This window comes from Mixophyes fleayi, chromosome 3 (genome assembly GCF_038048845.1).
Source record: "Mixophyes fleayi isolate aMixFle1 chromosome 3, aMixFle1.hap1, whole genome shotgun sequence".
Taxonomy (NCBI): Eukaryota; Metazoa; Chordata; class Amphibia; order Anura; family Limnodynastidae; genus Mixophyes; species Mixophyes fleayi.
In genome coordinates this window covers 171,967,790-171,995,646 of record NC_134404.1, presented here as the reverse complement: position 1 = coordinate 171,995,646, position 27,857 = coordinate 171,967,790, and the positions used below count along the sequence as shown (strand labels likewise).

The 27,857-nt window shown below is 41.0% G+C and overlaps 1 protein-coding gene across 4 annotated transcripts in view; it reads left to right on the top strand.

The window, feature by feature from the left end:
* MAP3K7 (mitogen-activated protein kinase kinase kinase 7) overlaps positions 1–27,857 on the top strand; it is a 68,850-nt gene that overhangs the window by 25,655 nt on the left and 15,338 nt on the right. For 3 of the 4 annotated variants that reach the window (XM_075202787.1, XM_075202786.1, XM_075202785.1), the window contains exons 5-10: positions 8,160–8,298; positions 8,778–8,902; positions 10,090–10,218; positions 10,640–10,770; positions 11,592–11,673; positions 13,498–13,631. In XM_075202787.1, the coding sequence (XP_075058888.1) occupies positions 8,160–8,298; positions 8,778–8,902; positions 10,090–10,218; positions 10,640–10,770; positions 11,592–11,673; positions 13,498–13,631 (740 nt within the window). Of the gene's footprint in view, positions 1–8,159; positions 8,299–8,444; positions 8,526–8,777; positions 8,903–10,089; positions 10,219–10,639; positions 10,771–11,591; positions 11,674–13,497; positions 13,632–27,857 lie in introns of those variants that run through there. The other variant, XM_075202788.1, reaches the window with a different exon arrangement.

The following is a 27,857-nucleotide window of genomic DNA, read 5'->3' as shown; positions in this document are numbered from 1 at the left end:
TTATTTTTTTTATTTACATTTTTTTCATTAACATATGGGTGCATAACTGGGCACATTTATGTACGTAGCTCGATCTCTGTAAGGCAGGACTTTGAAGTGACACTTTCCTTTTGCCAATATGTGCAATGCTATCCTCAACGTCCTAGGAATGCAGTTTTAACAATGTAGGAGCGTGCAATACAATGTTTTGTTCATCTTATTTAAAACCATAGAAAACAGAGCAAAAATAAAGAGCAGCAAATGCACTTTCCGTTACCAGAGTAAGGGACACAGTATCATTGAATATAAATATATATATATATATATATATATATATATATATATATATATATATATATATATATATATATATATATATGGCACTGCTTAGCTCTGTGGTGACTTATAAATAAACATCATTAACATATACTTCACACGGAATTTGATGCATACATGTGTTGTGGTTGTTATGCAACACTGGGGCTCATTTAGAGATGAAATGCTCAGAATATAAGCAGGGAAAAAATGTGTCAAAGTGTATTTACTTACATGTGTTGAGTCAAAAGCATCTCCAGATGCATCCAGCTCACAAACTGTAGCTTTTGCACCATCATCATTTATTTATATAGTGCCAACATATTCCGTAGCGCTTTACAATTGGGGATAAACATAGTAAACTAATTAACAAACTGGGTAAAACAGACAAAGAGGTGAGAAGGCCCTGCTCGCAAGCTTACAATCTATTGGACAATGGGAGTTTGACACATAAGGTTAAGTCTACATTTGCAGTCAGCCCAGCCAAACTGCAAAGGTAAAAGTGACTCATAAGCTAAATGATCCTGTCACACAACAATGTTGGTCAAGGGGTAGTTGTATAACAGGTGGTAATAGGGTAGTGTAGTGAGGTTAAGAGGATGATTGAGGAATATTATAAGCTTGTCTGAAAAGATGGGTTTTCAGAGAACGCTTGAAAGCTTGTAGACTAGAGGAAAGTCTTATTGTGCGAGGGAGAGAATTCCATAGAGTGGGTGCAGCCTGGAAAAAGTCCTGTAACCGGGAATGGGAGGATGTAATGAGTGTGGATGAGAGACTCCGATCTTGTGCAGAACGGAGTTGCCGAGTTGGGAGATAATTTGTGACGAGAGGAGATGTATGTTGGTGCAGCTTTGTTGATGGCCTTGTAGGTTAGTAAGAGTATTTTATATTGGATTCAGTAGAAAACAGGCAACCAGTGTAGAGACATACAGAGTGATTCAACAGAGGAATAGCGATTTGCAAGGAAAATCAATCTTGCCGCAGCGTGCAAAATAGATTGTAAGGGTTTCAGTCTGTTTTTGGGAAGGCCAGTAAGGAGGGAATTGCAATAGACAATGCGGGAGATAAGTGCACGAATTACGGTTTTTGCAGTGTCTTGTGTGAGATGTGCGAATTCTGGAAATGTTTTTTAGATGTATGTAATGTTATTTAGATATAGAGTCAATGTGGGGAACAAAGGATAGGTGTGAGTCAAGGATTACACCTAGGCAGCGAGCTTTTGGGGTGGGATTTATGGTCATGTTATCAACAGAGATAGAAATGTCAGGTATGCTTTTGTTGGTGGGTGGGAATATTATTAACTCTGTTTTAGAAAGATTAAGTGTGAGGTTGACGAGAGGACATCCAAGACGAAATGGCAGAGAGACAGTCAGTTACACGGGACAACACAGATGTCGAGAGATCAGGAGAGGATAGATAAATGTGGGTATTATCCGCATAGAGATGATACTGAAATCCAAAGGAACTTATTAGATTTCCAAGAGAAGCGGTATAGATGGACAACAGCAGGGGACCTAGCACTGAGCCTTGCGGTACTCCAACTGATAAAGGAAGAGGAGCAGAGGTGGCCCCAGAGAAGCTAACAGTGAAAGAGCGATTAGAAAGGTAGGATGAGAACCAGGATAGAACAGTGTCTTGAAGACCTAGGGATTGCAGAGAAGAGAGTGGTCAACGGAGTCAAATGCAGCCGAGAGATCCAGGAGAATTAGAAGAGAGTAATGGCGTTCAGTTTTAGCAGTGATCAGATCATTGACAACCTTGGTCAACGCAGTCTCTGTGGAGTGTTGAGAACGAAAGCCAGACAGTGAGGCGAGTGTAGGCAAGTCTCTCTAGAAGCTTGGAAGGGCACGGCAGCTGAGAGATGGGAAGGTAATTTGATAGTTTGAGTCGGAATCTTGTTTTTTTAGAATAGGAGTAATCACTGCATGCTTGTATAGTGACGGGAAGATGCCAGTAGAGAGCGAGAGATTACAGCTTTTAGTTAGAGGTGAGATGAGCACAGGACACAGGGATCTACCAATTTGCGAGGGGATAGGATCAAGAGGACAAGAGGTAGAGTAGGAGGATAAGAAGAGTAGAAATTTCCTCTTCATTGTGGGGTCAAATGAAGAGAGTATGTCAGAGGTTGGTGGGAAGGAATAGAACCAATTGCTTGTCAAGGAAGAGGATACCATTTCTAGTCTGCTCTTATCAATCTTGTCCTTGAAATAGGAAGAAAGATCCTGGGCACTGATAGTGGACGGAGGGTTTTGGGTGGGAAGATTGAGAAGCGTTTTAAATGTCTTAAAAAGGTGTTTGGGGTTGGAAGCCTGAGCATAGATTAGAGATTGGAAATATGTTTGTTTTGCAGTGTCCAGAGCATTTCGATAGGAGTGGTAGATAGAAGTATATATGAAGAAGTCATTAGAGGTGCGAGTTTTTCGCCAGTGACGTTCTGCTTTACGGGAAAGTTTTTGAAGATTTTGCGTTGCTGTAGTGTGCCACGGCATATATTGAAGTTGACATGTAGTATGTAGTGTCGCTGGAGCCGCTTGATCAATGGCTGTTGCTAAGGTTTGGTGAAAATGAGGTACTGCCATCTCAGGGGAGGAGAATGTAGAGATAGGGGAGAGAAGGTGTTGGAGAGAGGTGGAAAATTGTTGAATATTAATTAGAGATGGGCGGGTCCGGTTCTCCGAGAACCGAACCCACCCGAACTTTGGGTATCCGAGTACCGAGCTGAGCAGCTCGGTACTCTCCCGCCCGTTCCGAATCCAAATCGAGGCCGAACGTCATTGTGACGTTGTCGGGGCTCGGTTCTCGCGATACTTCAACTTTATAAATACACGCCTCCACAGCAATCCATCGCCATTTGACAGAGGGAGAGAGCAGGGTGTAGTCATAGGCTAATTAGAGCAGGGACAGAGAATACAATATTGTTCTTGCAATTGCTCTAACCAAAATCACTAGTGCAGAGAGGAGGATAGAGGTTTATTATTTTTTCTTCATATTTGGCACTCCCCAGCGCTTTTGGGGTGTCCCCCATAATTGTGCATTAATATTTCTGGCTGTCAAAAGTCATATCTGTCAGCAGTATCTACTAAATAATTTTTAGCACTCCTCAGTGCTTTTGGGGTGTCCTCCCTAATTGTGCATTAATATTTCTGGCTGTCAAAAGTCATATGTGTCAGCAGTATCTACTAAATAATTTTTAGCACTCCTCAGTGCTTTTGGGGTGTCCTCCCTATTTGTGCATTAATATTTCTGGCTGTCAAAAGTCATATCTGTCAGCAGTATCTACTAAATAATTTTTAGCACTCCCCAGTGCTTTGCGCTCAGAATGGATTCAAAGCAGTTCACATATGATCAGAATGAGCAACCAGGTACTGTCACCAGTTCTGATGTTAGTGTTCCCAGTACGTCATCTGGCCAAGGCGATGTCAAACAGAGTGTTTCCAAATTAGTGCAAAAAACAAATTTTTTTTTACTGTATTGAAGCGAAAAAGAAGTGTAACTGAGCAAAAGTTAAGTGACAATAAAAAAAAAATTGCAAGCATGCCATTCTACGCAGTGGCAAAGAGAGAATGAAGCCTTCACCTTTGGCTATTAGTGGCAGATCCCAAAAAGTTACCCAGCCTACAATTGGTGCACAACTACTGTTACGCGTCAAAGCCGAGCTGCAAGATAACAGTAAGGCATTAGAGGAGAATGTTTGCTCTGATTCACAAATGACAACAATCCCTGTAGAGCAGGGGTAGGCAACCTGCGGCTCTCCAGGTGTTGTGAAACTACAAGTCCCAGCATGCTTTGCCAGTAGATAACCAGCAGATAGATGGCAAGGCATGCTGGGATTTGTAGTTTCACAACACCTGGAGAGCCGCAGGTTGCCTACCCCTGCTGTAGAGAGTCCATCCAACAGTGGGATGTCTAATCGTGAGCATTCTGCTGATGTGTGCCTTAATAGCCCGAGTGTAGCCGGTGATACCCAAATTGAGGATGCCACTTTGGAATTAGAAGAGGATGAGGGGGAGATTTGTGTAGGCGACGAGGGCGCTAATGATGATGTTGATGATTATGATGCAGACAGATACCAAATTGCCTTTCTCAATTTCTATTTATATTCTAGATTATATAACGGCTGAATAGTTTTCTATTTTACTCCTAGTGGAGAGAGGATCTGATGCAGACAGATACCAAACTGCCTTTGTCCATTTCAATTTTTATTGTACAGTATATAACGGCTGAATTTATTAGTATTTTATACAAGTGGAGGGGGGCCTAGAGAGACAGAAACCAAACTGGCTTTCTCCATGTACAATATTAATTGACAGTCTATAATGGCTGAATTTTTTTTTTTTTTTTTAAAAAGTGGAGGGGGGCATATAGAGACAGAAAGCAAACTGTCTTTTTCCATTTCTTTACATATTTAAGTATAAGTGTAGGGTGTAATATACATCCAAAGACGATGGCTGCATTGCCAATATGCATAGATGGAGAGGAAGACATTCTGTTTTGTGTGTAGAATAATTGAAGGCCTACCAACAAAGAATTAAACAGTTTTTTTGGATGATTTATTACCTCAACAATTAGATTACTTATCTCTAAAACAGTTGGAGCACTAAATTGGGTTATTTTAGGCACAAAAACATGGATTTTCCAACAAAATAGCAAAACAAAACCAAACAAAACCAAAACCAAAACACACAATGGCGGTTTTGCAAAACCAAAACACGACGGTAATCCAGATCCAAAACCGAATCCAAAACCAAAACACGGGGGTCAGTGACCATCTCTAATATTAATAGAATTAAGATTTCTGCGGGTATGAGGAGTGTTGGTAGAGTTAGACAGTAGAGCGGTTAGAGCAGTGGGAGTGAGCGTGTAGCTGATAAAGTGATGATCCGAGAGGGGGAAGGGTGTGTTAATAAAATTAGAAACTGAGCATAGTCTAGAGAAAACAAGATCAAGGCAATGGCCATCCTGATGAGTAGATGATTCAATCCACTGCGAGAGGTCAAGTGAGGAGGTTAGAGAGAGTAGTTTGGAAGCAGCTTTGGAAGGTGGGTTATCAATGGGGATGTTGAAATCACCCATGATGATGGTGAGGATATCTGAAGATAAGTGAGGGAACCATGCAGAAAAATTCTCAAATTGTTGGTGTGCTCCAGGGGAACGATAGATCACCAGGCATACATCAGGCATGACAAGTGTATGTACTTACGCCTCATGATGGAATAAAAATAACACAACTACTAAAACTTTCACGCTATATGTTTAAGCTAATAGTAGCATTTACCCTCTTGCATGTGATTTATGCAAATAGGCTGTCTTAACTGCATATCGTGCAAATGAATTAAGTACTATCAGCTTGAAGGGTCAATATACAATTGTCCAATCAAAAGTGGCTAGCTAGTGCTGATGTATCTGTGGATGTGTCCACATTAGAGATGCTCACTGACCCCCGAGTCTCCGTTTTTGAACTGGATTAACTTCAGGTTTTCGCAAAACCGTCCTCGCATGTTTTGGTTTTGGATCTGGATTTTTCTTTTTTTTTTTTTTTGTTCCTTCATTATTATTAACCTCAATAACACTAATTTCCAGTCAATTTTGACCACCTCACAGGTCACAATATTATTTTCATACACTTTTGGACAAAGACTGCAGCGAACACAAACACATGGCAGTTCACAGGACATCTAGGAAACATTGCCACAGAGCAGTGGCAGAAAAAAAAGAAAACCGGTGCAAGATGGAATTGTCCTTAGGCCCTCCCACCCACCCTTATGTAAGATATTGAAATGGACAGGTACGGTTTAACAAACCAAGTACTCCAGTGACAAGCAGTGCCACTTTTGTGGCTGAAGTGCTTGTTTGTTCAGTCCCCCACAAAACAAGCTACCAATAGCTTAGCTGTCTTATTAAGCTCAACAGAGGCAGGATGATAAATATGTCCAGTTTAAAGAACAGCTAAGTCACCTGAAAAAACAAATTGGTGTGTCACCGGCCCCTGCAGATTAAGATTTGGAAGATGAAGACGAGGAGATCACCATCACCCAGAACACACTGCTGGTACAGTGAAACTGAGAATGACTCATTAAATAAGTTATGGTTCCTTTGATCGCTCCACCCTTTACTTGGATAACTGTGGTAATTCTACAGCTAATACATGGCGACGAGCGCTCACCTCCCTTGGATGCGTGTATTTATCAGACGAAGACCAATCCAGGGTGCCCCGGCGGGTTGGAGATGGTGGACCCAGTGAAAAAGAAAGTATGTGGTCATTTTTAGTATTCTGCAACAGCATATAGGAGATTGCAGCTGCTGTATGAAGAATCGAATTTGAGAGGGTTTGTACTTTAGTACAGCACAGTTGAGAATACTTTCTGTGTAGTGCAAGGTGCTGAAACCACTTGAAGTAGTCCTCTATCAAGTGAGTTCAGACACTGTTAGCTTGAGTCAAGTGATTCCCCTAATTAGAGTTTTGGAAAAGCAGCTAGAGAAATTGAAGGAGGAGATGAACCTAAGCAATTCCGCTAGCTATGTAGGACTTGTAGATCAAGTACTTTATTCGCTTTGCCAGGATCCAAAAGCTATCAACATCTTGAAATCAGATCATTACATTTTGGCAACTGCATAATCCTAGGTAAAGAGCTATGTCTTTTTTTTCTTTCCAGCTGACCCAGATCTTGAGATCTTGAGGAGGAGCAATGAGCTCCTGGTCAGCAAGCTGACATTTCAAGTGGTACATTACTTGATGACTCATCCTCCCTCAGTTTCTTTGGCAACTGCTGCTAGGAAAAACTTATCTGTTTCACCACTGGGTGTCTTTGAAAAGCTGAGTCAGCACAACATTTTGACATTTGGTCTGGTGTAAAAGAATTGCACAAAAATCGTGACAGCTCTGTCGTATAATGAACTACAAATTACATGGGGAAGGCTATTCCCGGCAATTACATCAAAGTACAGAGACTTCTGTAATGATGGATTCCAGCAGGGATGAATTAGTATTGTGTGAGGATGATGTACACACTGATGAGGGTGAGGATAATGACCGTGTAGATTCCAGGTGCTGTGCTGGGATCTAGCTGATGCTGGTATTCTTGTTAATATTTTAGATAGAATGGCATGTTGGCAATTTTATGGTTTTCGACAGTAAACTAACGCCTTTATTAGAGAGGTGTTGTTTTTCTTTAAAAGGTGCAAGCTTTTACATTTGTTTCCCTGACTTAAAACCACTATGCACTTGAACATAGGCTTTAGCACATGACGTAGAGGGATTCGTTTCATCATGGCTGAGACTGGAGAGTAACAAGAACACTGCCACCCCTCCTGTTTCTGTATGAGCAATGGCACAGTACAATGTCACTGGAGACTGCTCTGCCACCCCTCCTCTTTCTCTTTCATTAATGACGCTGCCCAACTGCCAACAACCCTGCTACCCCTTCCGTGTCTTTGTGAAATGGCGCTAGAGGGCAGTACTTAGAGAATCCAAAAGTCGTGAGATCTGACAATGCAGCGATGACGTTTTGCCTCATTTTCACTTCCGAGAGCGCGCCAAAGTACCGGGATCAGCGAAGTTCGGGTGGGCTCGGTTCTCGGAGAACCGAGCCCAAGCATCTCTAGTACACATCTAATTGTGCTGCAGTTATGTGAACAAGCTCTTCCTGCACTCCGCCTATGCTTGCCTGCCCCACTTTGCTTCTCCAGTCCTAAGACGATGCAAGTAAACAAGCGCAACATATATTAATGTATTAGTCAGTACAGATATGCATATCTTGCACAATTAAACAGAGGTGTGTGCAAGCCACTGCTGTAAACAAATGAAATCTCTTTTTTATCCTGTGTATTTGTATGTGTTTTCTTACTTTGTTATTCTTGTTTTGCAGTTCTGCATGGTGCTGAGCCACTGCCTTATTACACAGCTGCTCATGCAATGAGTTGGTGTTTGCAATGTGCCCAAGGCGTGGCATATTTACATAGCATGAAACCAAAGGCTCTTATTCACAGGGACCTTAAACCACCAAAGTAGGTTGTTATTTATAAATGATCTGTTGTTGTTTTTTTGTTTGTTTGTTTTTTGCTACATATTCCTGTTTTTTCAAGTAAACAATTCTTAGAAATGTAACTAGTGATTTTTGGAAATGCTAGCTTTCTTCCTCTCCTTGCCCTAGATCCTTTTTAGACTTTTGTGTCTTGGAGGAAGAGTAAAGCATGGTTACAATATCAAATGCCAGAAAAAGTTCCAGCCCAAAGTAGGCACTTCTGTTTGTTCTGGTTATTATATTATACATTTTATTTTTATATCCTTATTGCATATGCAATTGCATTCATGTAAATAACATAACAAAATCTGGCACATTTAGTTATTTCATTTCCATTGTGTCCCTGTTTTGTATTTTTCTAGTCCACTAGTATTGTGTTGTGTTCTTTTGATAGACAAGAGAAATGCAATTATATATCACACAAGTACTGCTGTTGCAAAGTATGTGTCTTTGATATTACAGCTTGCTCCTGGTAGCCGGAGGCACGGTTTTGAAGATATGTGACTTTGGTACAGCCTGTGATATTCAGACTCATATGACTAACAACAAAGGCAGTGCTGCTTGGATGGCTCCTGAAGTTTTTGAAGGTAAAATATTTTGATTTGTTTCTTATACTGCTGATGTGTGTATTTAACTTATTTTTTTATATTTTTATTAGTGGTTTACAATCCATTAATCTAAATATTATATCGATCTGTAGATCTCTCTTGCAAAGAGAATATCTTTTCATAATGCATTTTTGATATATTGTGTAAAATCTAATTGGACATAGGTGTTTAGAGAACCTTTCACTGAGCTTCACAAATCTTCTTTAATCTACCACCAGGATTACTAATTGCTAGGGCTTAACACTGGCACCACAGACTAACTGACTATCTTTGCTTGTGATAAGGGTGAGTGTGACCAGCCTGAGACAAGATGACACTGGAGGATAAATACAGGGAAGCAGGTCTGGTTAGATTATGAAAGGGAGAACAATTATAATAAATAAATGGCTGAGGAGCTGCCTTCTGTTGCCGATATTGCAAAACATTATGGTACTATAATTGTATTCGTATACGTTTTTATTATTTAAAAAAAGTCAGTTGGGAAAATAAGAAATGGGGTGGTGTGCACTTAAGTAATTAGGTTAAAATTTACCTGGACACCTCCTGTAAAAAAAATTTAAAAAAAAAAAAAGAGCAGTAAATATCAAAAAACGCTTTAAGGTTTAGTAAACTGCTAAACATTTCAGAGAAGCTGTGTTCTAATGGAACTGCTTAACTGTAACCACAAGAGCTGAATCTTGGTGTGCAGGCATGTTTGTGTTTGTTTTTGTGTATTAGTTTTGAATGTTTTTGTAGCGTGTTGGGATGATATCCCCACCCACCCTGAACGATTGCTCATATAGTGTTTTTGTTAAGCATAGAAAAAGGTCTGTGTAAATTTGGGTGTTTTGAAATAGGTTTGAGCAAGTTGTGAACATCTTCTAGTTAAGACACCTTGCAAAGGTTCCCCACTTGCTACTAAAGTGACATTTTAAATCGCGTAAGTACAATTATCTAAAAAGCTTAAAAATACTTTTATTTGGTACTAATGCATTCTAATCACTGTTAATGGGCACTTTGGCAAGGAGAGGTGAGATTGGACCGTTATATATTATTATTTTGGACTGCAGTCCAGTTCAGCCTGGTGTCTCCTAGTGAGTTTATATCCAGTACTTTTGCACTGACGGAAATGGAGTTTGGATTCGAGACTAATCCTAATAAATTGCTGTAAATGTCTTTTTGTTTAGGTAGTAACTACAGTGAGAAATGTGATGTGTTCAGTTGGGGCATCATTCTTTGGGAAGTAATAACCAGGAGGAAACCATTTGATGAAATTGGAGGTCCTGCCTTTCGCATAATGTGGGCAGTTCACAATGGTGAGTTATTTAGATTTTCCATTTTTATGTTCAGAAGCACATTTGGCTATTTATCTGTATATTCCAGTGTATGACATGTAGATGGTACTATGTATAATATGTAGTCATGCTGCCATTCATGCATTGCTAACAGGTAGCATACAAAGTCAACATTAAATTACATGCATTTAACCTTGAGTTTAAAATAAAATAACTTTCATTGAAAAGTATTCCTGCCGATTATATTAAAATATTTGATCTAATAGTTTATCTTCATGTATCTTCAGTGTTAATGTAAAGTTTGTTCTTTCGTTTGTTGAGCTCCCTATAGTCCTGCATTATTTATATTTATATTTGTTCTGTTTTTTTGTATTAAGAGTACAGTTGTGTTTATCAATGGTTTAATCCATTCACTTAATTACTTCCTCTTATGAATTCCCAGGTACTCGGCCACCTCTAATTAAAAATTTACCTAAGCCTATTGAAAGTTTAATGACTCGCTGTTGGTCTAAAGATCCATCTCAACGACCTTCAATGGAAGAGATTGTGAAGATAATGACACATCTTATGCAGGCAAGGTGTTTTGTTTTTTTTCTTCCTCATTTAGGAGTATATAGTTTATTATACTCTATAAAATAACACATACATTGGGTCTTTTTAAATCATCAGTTCCAGTTCACAACTGCATGGAATAGACTTCTCTAAAGTAGTGAATATTTGATCTCCAGGACTTTATAACTTATGACGAACAGGTTTTTTCACCTAGGATAGTTTGACTGATTTAGAACAGGGATGCAACATACATCCAATGAAATGATGTACTGCTAGTGCCATGCTGACATTACATTAACGGGAAATTTATTTAGCCTAACATTTAATGAAATATCTGGAGAGAAGGGTCAGAAAATTGTCTCATGTGATACATTTTGCTTACAATATACTCCACTTGGCCTTCTGGCCCTTTGGTCTGTGCATCCCTAGGTTATACAATATTGGTTACTTGGCTGCTTTATGTGAACGTTAATTTACCCTAATATAGCTAGAAAACATTGATCGTTTCTCTCCTCCATGCATAATCCAAGCATCTGAAATAGGAGTACAACATATTGTATTCCACTGTGGTTAGCACTTATGTCTCACACCACTGGGCCATGGGTTCAATTCTGACCAGGTCCCTATCTGTGTGGAGTTTGTATGTTCTCCCTGCATTTGCATGGGTTTTCTTCCATTCTCAAAAGACCTACTGGTAGGTTAATTGGCTGCTGACATAAATGCGCCCTAGCATGTGTGTTTGGGAATTTTGCTGTAAATTCCAATGAAGCAGGGACTGATGTGAAAGATTCTGGCAAGACAATAAATAAAAAATATCACTTTTTTTTTTTTTTCTTCTGCAGTATTTTCCTGGGGCCGATGAATCTTTACAGTATCCTTGTCAGTATTCTGATGGGGGGCAAAGCAATTCTGCCACAAGTACAGGTGAGTGCATGCCGCCATAATAAACATATCTGTGTGTGTGTGGGCTATGCTTTTGTTCTTTCTAGCATCTAACATGTTGGAGATGGGTTCCCATCTGCACTTTCCATGGAAGTAAAAACCCAAGTTTAGTTACTTTCTGAGCAGAGTCCTGTAAAACTATCATTTTTGCTTTGTTTTTTTTTGGTTTTTTTCATAAGTATCACTTACGATGTAAAATAGTTCCATATTGGGGGAAGTTTCTCAATGCCCATCGCACTGTGCAAAATTAAATAGATACATTTAGATTTTATTTCTAGTTTCATGACAATAACAATGGATAGAATAATTGTAGAGTGTGCTTTTTTTTCTGATCCATGTTTCCTATATATTCCAGGGACTTCTTTTAATTTGCTGAGAAAATAGTGCTTATACGCCACGAAAGAGGAGGAAAGAGAACCAATTTCATAACATTAACTTGCCTAAAATAAAATAACAAAAAAACGGAAAAATCTATATTGTCCTAAAATACTTTTGATTTCTTAAGGAGGTGTTAAAACTTATATGTATAGTAAAAACTTTTGTTTTACAAAGTTTCTGTTTTTAAGTTTGTCATAAAATCACTTAACAAATGGTATAATTAATTTAATAAGATTACTGCTGACTTCACCTTTCCACATGCCTATTGCCTATCTACCACTCCATCAGCCACTGGCACAGGGACCCCCACAATCTCACGTGGACTATTCAGTACTCTACCGATTTGCCTTAGTAAAGTTGGAGTTGAATGAAAGTGCGTGGCCCCTTTCTACTAATTATAAAATGCCCCAAGCACTGAACGTGCAGGCGCTCTTTCTAGCCACCCTGGCTATAGAGTAATTGAACCCCCTCTGGATTGGGAAAGGGGTCCCACTCGATACTATTCATTTTTAGGGGACTTGGGAACCATGCTGTTCACACAAACTTCAATGTTACATTTTTACACTTCAATATCTCAAAATTGGTAAATGAAGAAACCTCCATAAATTTTCTGCCAGCCTTTATTTTAGGTGACCCAAAGTTCCAATGAGAGAACTTTTTAAAAAAATCCTTTTTCTTTTCCCTTTTTTTTTTTTTTTTTTTTTTTGTAAATTGCACTCTCAAAATTGTCCCAACAGGTGCCCATGGAAATTTCTATTACCATCATCTCCTTACATGCCAGTTTTCAAGCTGAATAGTTGTACTATACAAAAGCATCTGAATGTAGGGAGTTATGATGGTTACAGACATCAGTATAATATGTGTATCTGAAGTCTGCAGGCTTGTACATATGGATGCTTCCCCAAATGGAAAACTTAGCATAACTGGCACTGGGTTATGGATCAGTGATCCCTATGGGGAACTCGCCCACAGTACACATTCTTGTGTTTACTATGGTCAGGTTAGTTTTAAGGATCAATGACTAATTTTCAAAGTGCTGGACATACTGTTGCCACCATAAAGGTGGCAAGTACTACTGATGCATACAAGGTACCCATGTATACAAGCCCTACTGTAGTATTGAATCTCTGAAACACATTTACCTCCTTCAAAACTTGCAGCCTAGTTTCACTATTTACTTTTTTTTGCATGAAAGCAGTTTAATACATATGATAAATATCGATAGAGATGAATTAGATATATAGATTATTTATTGGGTGGACCATATTGGAATCATGTAATGCATGTTCTTGAATTATTTGACTGTCCACCCAAAATGTGTGTCTTGTAATTTGGAGTAACCGTCCTACTGTGCCGAGTCAGTCCCTTTTTTTATTGTAAATGCAATGAAAAAAAATATTGCGCTAATCTGTTTTTTTTCCCCTACAGGATCGTGCATTGACTTAACTTCCACAAGCAGCAATAAGAGTGACTTTGATGATCTCCAAGCTAGTGCAAGTAATGATACAATCAAGCGAATAGAGTCCAAGATGGAATACTTGAAAAATCGATCCAAGCCAGCAGTACGTACATCTGCTTTGTTGCTCCTACTCTTCCATCATTCTAAATCAAACATACTCTACTATAATTATAGCATGGTTCTTACTGCTATTAGGCATTTTCTTTCATTTACAGCTTCATCCCTCAAATCTATTAAATACATTAACAATTATCTTTATCTATCCTGCTACAACTTTCCTGTACATAGCTGTGCTACTCACAGTGACTGTAACAAGACACATGTGTCGAACATGTCTGTGTGTAACATTCCCATCAGGCAACAGCATCTATTTAATTTTGTTTTCTTTGTTTTCCTGGGTTGTATTGATACTGGGGTTCCAGATTAAATATCATGTACGTGTAGCAAAATACATTTCTCTTTCATCCATGTGGGGGACACTGCTTAACCATGGGGTTGAGTAGGGAGGGGAGGAGTCTGGCACCTAAAGAGTTAACTTTCTTCCTGCTGACAGCATATCCCTCCCACCAATTCCCCACATACCTCAGTTTGAATTGGGTGCCCTAGGAGAAGGGCTGTGCATCAGAAGAGCTCCTCAGTGAACGCTGTTTACTGCTAATAGGTTTTTTCTTTCTTTTCAAAGTTTGTTTTGTTGATAGCAGCGAGAGGCTCTGTTTGCAACAGAGCTGACTCATGGGCGAAGCGCCTGCTAGCGGGGGCGGCCCCGCAGACAGAGGACGGAAAGCGCTTCTCAAACAGCGGGAAGCAGTCGACAAGAGACTCTCCCCGCTGATAGCAGGACGGGCGCTGCCATTAGGCAGAAAGCGCCATTACTGCTGCCGTTCCCCGGGAGCCAGCTGGAGTGTACAAAGTCCCCTCCTCCTATGGGAGGATAGGGGGAGCTTGAAGGATGGCGTGCTAGTGATAGCGCTGTGCGGGGAACACATTCTAACAGGATTTCCTCTAAATACAGAAAGGGCAGATCGCTGTTAATGAAAAACACAGAAGGAGATTCCAGTGGTAGGGGAATGTGTTTGAGGAACACCTCTTTCCCCCCCCCTCCCTGCTGAGTAAGCACGTGGAAGATCCCTTTTGGCGCCAAAGTTCAAAAGGAGGACAGATGCAGCAGTCATTTGGAGAGAAGTGCACTGTTGACACATATCTTCCACGCTAAGTATCACTTTGTTTATTCTGTGTATGCATGTGTATTATAAGACAATGAGGTGTTGAGAGAACTGTGTTTAAGGAAAACTATAAAGCTCTCCAAACCTGTCTTATTTAATCAGAAATACTATATGTTAAATAACCTAGTCTGTATTTTCTGATAAAGGTTGTGGAAGTGTTTGGGCGTGCCAAACATATTGTCTGTTCCAAATGTAATGCTAAATGGGCCCAGGTGTTCTGTGCTGATTGCAGTCATTATTGAAAAACCTGCTGCAGCCTTTCAGCTTGGATAATTATACCTTATACTCTCTATATAGAGGAAAAGGAACAGAAATACTATCTTTTGACTGGTTCATAGATGAATATGTACCTGTATTTTGCGGTGTGGTAGCAAAATGTGAGAAAGATAAAGCAACAGGATTTCACCTAAGTAGAAAGGGGAAATCGCTGTTAGCAGAGACACAGAAGGAGATTCCAGTGGTAGGGGAATGTGTTGAGAAGCACCTCTTCCCCTCCCCCGCTGAGTGAGCACGTGGAAGATCCCTTTTTGGCCAAAGTTCCAAAGGAGGACAGATGCAGTAGTCATTTGGAGAGAAGTGCATTTCTGACACATATCTTCCCCGCTAAGTATCACTTGGTTTCTTCTGTGTGTATGTGTGCATATGTATACATGTGTATTAACTAAGACTATGATGTGTTGAGAGAACTGTTTAGAGAAAACTAGAAAGTTCTCCAAACCTGTCTTATGTAGTCAGAAATACTATATGTTAAATAACTTAATCTGTATTTTCTGATAATTTCTGGAGAAGTGTTTGTGTATATGAGACGTGATTCAGTTTTCTTTTTCTTATGATGGCAGATAAAAGTAAAACAGCACGTACCAAACATATTGTCTGTTCAAAATGTAATGTTAAATTAACAGGTGAACGGCTGGATCAGGGGGGGCTCTGTGCTGCTTGCACTGTGGCTCCTGTGAAACTGCAGCCTAAAGACAGCTCCATTCGGACGGTAGAACCCCCCGAATGGGCGTCTACACTGTCACAAGGGGTTGATACCCTTGTTAAACTGTTATCGAAACCTGTAGAGATCCCATCTACATCAGTGGCTTCTCGGGGTATAACAGGAGGAATGACAGAGGAGTCATTTTCCCCAGGGGTCGGATTAAATCCCTCCCTGGCCCTCTTAGGGGGATCCCAGATAGGAGAGGTGGGTTGGTCAGCAGTGGCTAAAGGCCTGGACCGACTTAACCAACTTCTGGAGAATCCCAGACATAAACGTAGTATTAAAAGACGTAGACCAGCTAAGGCGCTGTGGTCAGTGTCTGACTCTGAGAGTTCCTCAGAGGAGGAAGGGGAATAGGTGGACGATTCAGACTTGTCCATAATAGAGTCAGAAGGAAACTCTAGACACCAGGGTATGGACGATCTGGTTAAAGCAGTTCGTCAGACCCTGGGATTTGTTGAAGTGGAGGAGACGCAGTCCTTGGACCGCTATCTCTTTAAAAAAGCGTCTAAACAGGTGGTCAGGTTCCCTCCCTCAGCTGAGTTGAGAGATATGGTAGAGGCCTCTTGGAAATATCCAGATAAAAGGTTCTCTATGCCAAAGAAGTTTGGCTCGTTATATCCTCTCCAAGAGGAGGATATGACCCGTTGGGAACAAGTGGCGAAGGTGGATGCGCCTGTGGAGAGATTGGTTCGCCAGACTACACTACCTGTACCTGGGTCAGCGGCCTTACAGGACGCGACCGACCGTAAATTAGAATCCCTGCTGAAGTCGGTCGTCTTGCCCGCCGGTACTAGCCTCAGACCAGCATTATCTGCTACCTGGGTAGCTAGGGCTATGGAAGTCTGGGCAGGGCAGTTAGAGTCCGCTCTGCAGAATTCAGATCTTCAGCCTCTGGCCATGCAGCTGAAGGAAGCAGCAGGCTACGTATATGAAGCGGCCCACAATTCGGCCTCCATGTCATCGTCTATTTCGGCTGCAGCTATAGTAGCTAGAAGGACTTGGAATGCGGATTCAGAGTCAAAAAAGGCGTTCGAATCCATCCCGTATACGGGTGGGATGCTATTTGGTCCAGAGTTGGACTCCTGGATTTTAAAGGCTTCAGGGGGTAAGAAGACGTCCTTGCCTGTAGATGCTCCAAAACCTAGGGCTAGGCCTAGGTTTAGCTCTTTCAGACAGCCTTTTTATGGGGGCGGGTCTGGCAGAGGCCAGACTACCAGTTCAGGGGCCCTTGGAACCAGGAGACAGTCCCGTAGAGGAAGGTCATCCTTTGCCCCTGCAGCAGGAAAGGCCCCTTCTGCTAAGCTGCCGGATAGACAAGTAGCATGACTACCACCCGCTTCTGGTCACAGAGGGTGGGGTGGGAGGACGACTGCTTGGGTTCGCCCAGCAGTAGACAGTCCTCGGCGGACGGGTAGGTCCAGGATATCATGATAGAATCATGGGGCCAGTTCGTCTCAAGTTTTCATTAACTGTATTCCTCACTGTCCTTAGTCAAGACAGAGAGAGCTCATGGCTGCCGATTGGCTTAGTTTAAACAAAGCTATACAGGTTTGGAGGTATCAGAGAAGGAAAGGGTTTTAATCAAACCCAATTGTGGTGCAGAAGCCAGAAGGGTCGTTCAGTCCGGGGCTGAACCTCTGGAGTGTTATAGGGTCACAGGGAATCCCTTGTCTAAGAATGAGTTTCTTGGGACTAGTAAGGGACTTGGCACGCAGCAGAATGTTTCCTCCACAGGACAGGTTAAGGTCCCTGATGGAGTGGATAGGCAGGGTCCTGTCAGGCAAGAAGCTGTCAGTACCCCAGGTCTTTGGAGCTGCTAAGAAAGATGGTGACATCTTTTGTGACCCTACCCTACGCATGGATCCACCCCAGATGTCTTTGGTGGGACATTCGGAGGAAGCAGGCAGGGGCCTTCTTTTGTTGGAAGTACCAGCGGAGGAAGTAAGTCCTCAGCGGGTGGTTGTTGGAGAACAACCGAACAAAAGGCAGGGAAGTCCCAGAGTTCTGCACAAGATCAAGAGATCCACTGACAGTGCAGTGGACGTCCTAACAATGCCAGTCTTTCTGGTAACTGCAGTAGGGCTACGGAGCCATCTACTGACCCTGGGACCGTTCTTGCATCTAAATCTGAACCGGCTGAATTTGATGGCAGAGCCTTCGAATCCAGTCTGTGGAAAGCGAGAGGGTTCTCGGGGGGTGTGGTAGGCACCCTCCTAAGTGCCGGGAAGCCAGTTTCGGCCAGGATCTGCCACCGCATCTGGCATGTATATATAAAATGGTGTAAGAAGAGGGCTTACAATTCTAGATCCTTTGGTCTGGCTAGATTTCTGCCTTCTTACAGTGTGGTTTAGAGGCGGAGCTTAAACTAGGAACCTTAAAGGTTCAGGTATCAGCTTTGTCAGTGTACTTCCACAATAAAAATGAGGACAGAGCAGTTTAAGGGCTATTCCGTCCTTTCTCCCTAAGGTGGTCTCAGGTTCCATATTAATCAGGAAATAGTTGTTTCAGTGTTCAGAGAGGAGCCTCAGTCTCCTTGAACGTGAACAAATAAATGTTGGACGTAGTGAGGGCATTACGTATATGTGATAAGAGATCTGCAAAGATACATAAGACAGATTCTCTATTTGTATTATTTGACTTTTCTAAGCGGGATGGCCAGCATCTAAGCAAACTATTGCCAAATGGCTTACCCTAACTATCAGGGAGGCTTATGTCCGTATTAATCTCCCTGTGCCGAAGCGTATTGTTGCCCATTCTACCCGTTTGGGGCGTCTTGGGCGGCACAGAATGGAGCCACGATGGACCAGCTGTGCAGGGCAGCCACCTGGTCCTCGGTCCATACCTTTACGAAATTCTACCGATTTAATGTATTGCGTCTGGGGACGCCTCCTTTTGGCCGTAGTGTTCTACGTGCAAGGAGATCAGAGCGGTCCCACCCTTCAGAGGGATTGCTTTAGTAAGTCCCCATGGTTAAGCAGTGTCCCGCAGATGGATGAAAGAGAAAACAGGATTTATACTTACGATAAATCTTTCTCTGAGTCCATCTGGGGGACACTGCAGTCCCCCCCTTTTTTGTTGTTTTTCTTTTCTCTCCACTCCCCCCTCTGTTGAGGGGTGTATCTTGGTTGATTGGCCTCTTGTCCTAGGGCTTTGGTAATCAAACGGAGGTATGTGGGGAATTGGTGGGAGGGATATGCTGTCAGCAGGAAGAAAGTTAACTCTTTAGGTGCCAGACTCCTTCCCTCCCTACTCTCAACCCCATGATTAAGCAGTGTCCCCCAGATGGATGAAAGAGATTTATCGTAAGTATAAATCCTGTTTTTTATTCTGCACTGCATATTTTTTGATGCATGTCCCTTAATTTGTAAAAGCAGATATTTATTACCTAAAAAAAAAAAACTGGTGAGAAGGACAATATTTTTTTTTTTTGCATCACTCTGTAACAAGTGCAGGATGTGGGCAGAGCAGAAGTTAGTCCTGTAGATTCCACTCTTCTGTTTTGCGCTTTCTTAGTACAGCTTTCTACAGGGTTCACACGCAGAGCATGTCTGGTGAAGTCACAGCAAGTAAAATCGACATGTTATGCTTTATCAGTTCAGCTTTTTGTCCAATATTAATATTCCCTTAGCCACTGATTAGAGGTGCTCCAGGATGGTTTTAGAAGTATTTGATGAAGTTGGGATGAAATTCCCCATTATAGTGTTGAACAAAGATGTCATACAAACTTTGAGTACATTTTAAGTACTTTTACGTTAGTGTCACATTAATATAGTCAGGAAAAACTATAGCTACAGTATGACATGTGCTGAATTATGCTTGTAAGTTTTGTTTCTTGTTTTTTGTTTTTCTTTAACATATTTTTCTAGTATAAGATGCGAATTGCTTAATTATGTTATATTCCAAAAGTGAAGGTTTCTTTTTATCTTGTCGTTTTTGGTTTGTTTGTTTTTTGTTTGGTTGTGTTTTTTTACATGAATCTGGGAGTGTTTAGACAACATTTATATTTCTACTGCACCAGATTCCTGTTCACATTGGTATACAGAGTCATTCTGTTCTTTCTCTTACATTTACAGATTATTTCCAGGGGTATTTGGGATCCACTGTCCAAGTCCTTTTATGCATTGACCTGATTATTGAGAGAGGAGTAATATTTTGGAAGTTAAACCCACTTTGGTTTGATAAGATGGAAACTAGGGTGGACCTTACTGTCTGGGAGGGATACTTTACTGATAATAGAATGTCGTCCTCCCCGGTTGTCCTTTGGGATGGATTCAAGGCTTTTCTAAGGGGAACCCTTCTTAAAAAAGTTTGACACCAATAATTCTAATAGAAAAATGGAATCTATGCTGGGATAGCGATGTAGGGTCTTGGAATGTTTATATTTTAGTTCACATACACTTGAAGATCGTCTCCAATGGTTGAAGGTTCAGTTATTCTCTCCATTCTATCTCTTTGACAAGTCCAAATGCCGCCTTCTATTTTAACAGCACCGACAATACTCACAGGCTGACATGCCCAGAAGTGACCTAGCCTGTCTAACGAGAGCAACAGACTAGTTGAAATGTGCCAGCAATTTACAGCAATCAACATGTGCAAATTTTTAGGGTGGTGAAATTGTTCACGTTTTTCCAGTACTATAGGGGTACTTACACTTCCAGGGTACAATACTTGCATGCTCAATTAACCGCATATCTAGACTCCATTGAAACCCCTACTCTCTCAGAATTCAGCTTCCCTTCTAAATGTGCCACTCACAGTTGAAGAAATAGACGCAGCTATATCCTCATTTCCTAATCATAAAGCTCAAAGAGTTGATGGCCTCCCTATAGATCCATACACAAAATTTGTAAACTTTTTGTCCCACAATTACTGAACACTTTTAAACGTTTATTTGACTAGGGCACTCTGCCTCCTTCAATGTCTGAGGCACTGCTAATGGTCCTGCCGAAACCAGGGAAAGATCCCCTCTATTCTGAATCCTACATACCCATTTCTCTCCTCTGTATTGATGGTAAAATTTTCAAAATTCTTGCTACCAAACTGAATTCTGTTATTTCTAAGATAATTCACCCTGACCAAACAGTGTTTATGCCAGGTAAATCCACCTTTTCAAATATACGCTGCCTTTATACCCACATCCAGTTGTCCCATGGAGCTGAGGAAGGGGCAGTGGTAGTGTCTTTGGATGCTGCCAAGGCCTTCGACTCAGTTGAATGGACATACTTATGGGAAGTATTGCACAGATTTGGGTTGGGGATTGAATTTATTAAGTTGGTTCAGTTACTATATTCAGATGCTGTGGAAAGAATCTCAGTAAATGGCCACACATCCTCCCCATTTAGATGTGGGCGAGGGCCCTGGCAAGGATGCCCCTTGTTTTCATCTCTATTCGTATTGGCTATAGAACCTCTGGCGTGTTTTAATTAGAGATCATCCATGAATTGTTGGGCTCCCGATAGGGATGACTCGGGACTCTATAGCTCTCTATGCTGATGACATGTTACTATTTCTGTCTGACTCTGATGCCCCTCTAGACCACCTCCTAGACACAGTTAATGGGTTTGGACACTTTTCTGGTCTACTCAACAATTGGGACAAATAATATTCCCTCTACATGGTGTGATTACCCCCCCTTCCCCGACAACCAGGATAGACATTACCTTAAATGGATCCTGCGTTTTAAATATCTTCAGGTCTGGATATCCAAATTCTCAAGTGATTTTGTGTCCCTCAACATTGATCCGGTTATGGAATATTTCAAAACCAAATCTTACACATGGAAGAGGCTTTCCCTTACGGTCACGGGCAGGATAAATTTATTTAAAAAGGTTTGTACAGCCAAAATTTCTAGACATTTTTCAACACTCCCCAGTCTATCTCCCAAAATCAATGCATGGTAGGGTCAGCAAGCTCATTTCTTTGTTTGTGTGGGGAGATGCTAAGGCTTGTATCAGTTTGGCTACATTATATAGGTCCAATGCTGATGGAGTGCTAGCCCTTCCAAACCTTGGTTTATACTACTATGCAGCAAAACTTACCCATTTGATCAGTTGGGTGGGAACCCAAATTCCTATAGATTTATTGGGTTTTCTTGGTGAGCAGGCGGAGTCCTATGCTTCTGTGCTCTTTTTACCCATGGGAGTATTGCTTATAGGGAAATGTCCGAGCCAGGTGGCCCCAATAATTAATTAACCAGCTCTATCGCACCAGGACAATCCTTAATCCTCCAGATTAGCAAATATAACTCTCTCTTGGTATTACATTGTTTATATTGGAACCACATCTAGAGGTCGGTGCACCCACACAAATGGAACAATCTGAGAAACAAACTATAGAACGCCTTATGTGTCTAAGGGGCACTCAAAGGATAATTAGATTGTTAAAATTATATAAAGAATTTATTGATATACATTAAAATAATATGACTTTTATGACATTGATTAGTAGTGAAATATTAAAAACAAGTGTATGACACAATGACCCAGAAAATAATAACTGTTAAGATCGATAGACGAGCTATCGGGACGCCCTGTTTCCCCAATAATACACAATAGTTTCAGAGTGAATGCTTTCTGTAAGGAAATTGTTATAAACTCCTCTTGTTGAGATGTATCACAAACAGGGTTGAGTCTAAACCCTCATTAGGTATAGATCATAACAGGACAAAAATCCCTTATTGAGAATTCATTATATTGGAATATGCTCAAGTATAATGTTTCTATAGAGGATCCAATATTTTTCAAATAAATTTCATTCCTATAGAATAGGTATATCCCCCTTCAAAGTTAGATCATACTATGTCTAACTGAAACTCTCATATAATTGAAATGGTCTATGCTTCTAATGAATTAAACCTATAGATGTGAGTAATTCCTCATATCCCTACACGGAGACTGAGGGTATGCTTGGACTTTCTCACTTCATTATGTGGTGAAGCGAATGGTATATGTCAGAGAAAGCAGCGGCTGTAAAATCTATAGCCGCACTGCTAAGGAGTCACACACATCTAGTCTATGAGAGCATGCATAAGTAGAACCAGGGAATAGAAACAAGATTCAACCCTATAGCATTCACACTAAATAATGTTATACACTGCAGAGGAGAAACAGTAACAATATGATGAAATACTCTAAATCTCAATAAAGTGAGATGAATAATTAAAAATAATGTGAAATAAAGAGATAACACAGAGAAAAGTGGGGTGGGACTAGATCAAACATAAGGACAATAACGGGCCTAATTCAGAGGTCCTAAAGTGAAGGAATTGGTGATACAGTGTGCTAACTACTATTATCCAGTTCCCTAATGAATTAAGGATGGTTTACAAAAATACTGAAAAATTGTTATGGTCATTAAGACCCTTTGGAACAAGACTATTCATCAAGAAGATTTTTTTTGCTTCCCTTTTGAGAAGCTCCAAATTAAGATCACCTACTCGTAGACCCATATGGATCCGTTCCATGGCAAATGCCTGGAGTCCCATAGGTTTACACTCATGGCATTTGATAAAATGTCTTGCTACAGTAGTGATTTGTTTGTGATTGTGCATATCCCTTTCCGCTCTTCTGATGTTACCAATATGCTCTAGCATCCTCTTTTTGAGGGGTCTGCTAGTCATGCCAATATATCGTAAATTGCATGGACAAGTGAGACAATAAATCACATTAGGAGAATCACAGTTCAAAAATTCACTGATCTTCAAATTTTTTTTGATAACGATCCTTATACATCTTAGTCTGAATCATATACTGGCAGGCCTGACATTTGCCACATTTAAAAAACCCAATAGTTTTATTTTGATTCATCTTTCTTGGTGGAGAATAAGGCACTGTGAACCAAACTATCTCTCAGATTTTTAGAACGACGCCAAGTTATGGATATTTTGTCTTGTAAGACTCTATCCAGGTCATCGTCAGACTTGAGAACCATCCAGTGTTTCTGGAAGATTTTTTGAATCTGCTTCCATTCAGAACAAAAAGAACCAACAAGACGAATTTTCAAATCCTGAGTTTCTTTCGCTGAGCATGTATAAATAAGATCCTCCCTTTCTCTTTTATTGACCGAGGTCTCAGCCTTGCGAATAACATGTTTACTATAGCCCCTAGAGATAAGTCTACTCATAAGTTCGTCTGCTCTTGCATTAAAAGTATGTGTTTCGGAGCAGTAACGCTTCATTCTCAAGAGTTCCCCTTTGGGGATGCCCCTGATAACGGCGGGGTAATGTGAACTAGAAGAATGAAGTGCTGAGATATCCATCAGCTGTTCTGCGAATAGTTAGGTCCAAAAAGTTTATAGATTCCGGATGTATTTCAAAAGTCAGTTTGAGATTCAGATCATTTCTATTTAGAGTTCTGGCAAATTCTGAGAATAGATATTCCTCACCATCCCATAAAACCAGAACATCATCGATGTATCTTAGCCATAAAATAATGTGGCTAGTATATATATGGTTTTCCTCGATAAAGACTTTCTCCCTCTCCCACCAACCAAGGAAGAGGTTTGCATATGTCGGCGCGCACGCGCTGCCCATAGCCGTCCCTCTTATTTGGAGATAAAACTTCTCCTCAAAGATGAAAAAATTGCAGGTCAAAATAAATTCCTATAGATTTAGAATGAAATCGCTCAAATCATCTACTGATCTCCTATCCAGAAAATACTTGGTTGCTTGTAAACCTTTTTCATGAATTATATTAGAGTATAAGGATTCCACATCCAATGAAGCTAACCTTGTTGTATCACTGATATTAATGTTATTGATCTTGGTTAGTACATCTGAGGTGTCCCTTACATAAGAATCAAGGCTAACTACAAAATCACATAATTGTGTATCAACATATTTGCTGGCATTCTCTGTTAAGTTGTTAATTCCAGAGACAATTGGTCTTCCAGGAGGATTAATGTCATCCTTATGGACTTTCGGAAGAATGTAGAATGTGGCCACTCTCGGATGTCGTACTGTTAGAAAATCAAAGTCTGTACGTGAGATAATTCCTCTCACATATGCATCCTGGATCAATTTATCATATTTCCATTGGAAGTTGGCTGCTGGATTAAAAATGAATCGTTTATAGCACCTAGTGTCACCTATTCTATAGCATTTCTAAACCTATAGAAACCTTATACTTGAACATATTCCAATATAATGAATTCTCAATAAGAAATTTTTGTCCTGTTATGATCTATACCTATGAGGGTTTAGACTCAACCCTGTTTGTGATGTATCTCAACAAGAGGAGTTTATAACAATTTCCTTACAGTTAGCATTCACTCTGGAACTATTGTGTATTATTGGGGAAACAGGGCGTCCCGATAGCTCGTCTATCGATCTTAACAGTTATTATTTTCTGGGTCATTGTGTCATACACTTGTTTTTAATATTTCACTACTAATCAATGTCATAAAAGTCATATTATTTTAATGTATATCAATAAAGTCTTTATATAATTTAACAATCTAATTATCCTTGAGTGCCCCTTAGACACATAAGGTGCTCTATAGTTTGTTTCTCAGATGGCCCCAATAATTAAGCAGGCAGTGGAGATTCGACGTATCTCACAACGTATAGTGGAAGGTCAGGTTTATGACCCTTCTATCCCTCTGTGGCATAATCCTTCTCTCCCTTAATTTAATAAATTGCGTGAGTATAATATATGACGCAGATATGGTGGTGTGAATATTGTGCAGTTGTATGAATCTGGTTATTTGAAAACTTTTGCTCAATTATCAACTTAGACACTCCCTTAACAGTTTTCTGCCTCTTCCCCCATTAATCCAACCATCCCATCTTAAAAGTCTTCTGCATAGAGCAGGGACGCAAAATACTATATCCCAACTATACTCAAGTCTTAACTATTCTCTTGCTCCGAACGACTTAAAATCCAAATGGCGAATTGATCTAGGCCCTTGTTGGAGCAGGAGTGGTCCCATATGCTTAAAAGTCTCCGCAATGCCACATCCTGCCTTCACTAACAACAAATCCACTTACATGTGCTGCACAGAGTTTCTTACCCCTGCTGGTCTGCAAAATGTTGTTCCCTATCGTCTCTTTTCTAGCATATGTTATGGGATTGCCCAATTGTAAATACTTTTTGGTCAGAAGTCTGGGATTGTGTTCTTAACACTGTTCCCCTTGCCAACCCCATGAACCCCAAGTGTTGCCTTTATGGCATTTCATTAGAAGATTTAACTATAATAAGTATATAGTTGCCTATATTTTTAATCTCATGACACTCACCAAGGAGGTGATTTCTAGAGTCTGGCTTGCCCCTGGTCCACCTGATTTTAATAAGTGGAGAGCACTGGTAAATGCCACAGTGTAAGATGAAAGATGTGATACACCTGTAGAAATGCTTAATCAAAATATCACAAAATATGGTCCAGATGGCTATTATTATTATTATCTTTAATTTATAAGGCGCCACAAAGGGTCCGCAGCGCTGTACATGACACATTCAGAAAACACTGTGACCCATGACACAAGTTGATACATAAAGAACAAAATATGAAGAACAAAAATATATACACAGACACAGCAAATCAGATTATTTCTGGGACAATGAGTGAAAGTGATGATAGAAATCAGTGAGAAGTAAGCCAAAGCTTAAGAAAACAGGGCTAGGGAAGGTGGTTACAGTAGTCAAGCCGAGAGATTACAAGCGAGTGAACAAAGGGTTTTCGTGTCTTCCGTGAGAAAGGGGCGTACCGTGGATATATTTAGAAGGTGGAAGGAGTAGGATTCTGAGAGGGACAAAATGTGAGGTTTGAAGGAGAGGAAGGAATCAAGGATGACCCCAAGGCATCGGACTTGAGGGATGTCAACGAGGGTAGTGTTATTAACAGAAATTGAGGTGGGGGGGGGGTGGGGAGTCCTGGAAAGGGGGAAGCCTATAAGTTCAGTCTTGGAAATATTGAGTTTAAGGAAACGTTGGGACATCCAAGATGTGATGGCTGAGAGACAGCAGGAGACACGAGACAAAAGGGAAGGGGAGAGGTCAGGGGATGAAAGTTAAATTTGGGTATCATCAACATAGAGGTGGTACTGGGGGTCAAAGGAGCGGATGAGGACCCCATTGGAGGAGGTATAGAGGGAGAAAAGCAGGGGCCCAAGAACGGAACCTTGGGGAACGCCAACAGGTAAGGGAAGAGGGGGGAAATGTAGAGTCATGTGTAGAGACTGAGAAGGAGCAGTTGGTTAGGTAAGAGGAAAACCAGTAGAGGACTGTGTTGGAGGCCTATAGATTTGAGAGTTTGCAAAAGAAGTGCTTGGTCAATGGTATCGAAGACAGCAGAGAGGTCAAGAAGGAAAAGAAGGGAGTAGTGTCTTTTGGATTTAGCAAGGAGAAGGTCGTTGGTGATCTTAGTGAGGGCCGTTTTGGTGGAGTGGAGGGGACGAAAACCGGATTGGAGCAGGTCAAGGAATGAGTGAGAAGAGAGAAAGGAGGTGAGACGGTTGTAGACAGGAGCATTTTTGTAGATAACGGGTAAGTTTTGAGTGCCACGGTTGGGGTGGGGACAGACGAAACTTGATGGTGACAGCCGGGGCGAGAGAGTCAAGTGCAGTGGTAAGAGTGTGATTGTAAAAGACAGCCTCATCGGGGCAAGAAAGATTGGTGTTGGGGGAGAGCAGCGAGCCCAGGGAGGAGGAGAATGTGGTAGGATCAACTGTCAAGATTACGCCTCTTGAGTGTACCCTTGGATAGGGACGGCAAGAGGGGTGGAGAGATGCTAAAAGAGAGGAGATGGTAGTCCGAGAGAGGAAAAGGTGACTTAATGAGGTGGGGGACGGTACTGAGGTGTGAAAAAAAACAGATCAAGGGAGTGGCCACTGTGATTGGAGGGAGAGGCGGTCCATTGAGAGAGACCAAGGGAGGAGGAGAGGGAGAGAAGTTTGGAGGCAGCAGGGACTGAGGGATTGTTTATAGGGATATTAAAGTCCCCCAAGATGAGGGAGGAAGGTCAGAGGAGAGAAAGTGAGGGCGCAAAGTGATCAAGCAATTGAGAGACAATACGAAGAGGATGGTAGATAACAGCAACACGGTGGTGGAATAGGCGGATTGCATGTGCCTCAAAGGAGAAAAAAGAGAGGGAGGTTTCAGGGGGAAGAACCCGAAAGAGCAGCAGG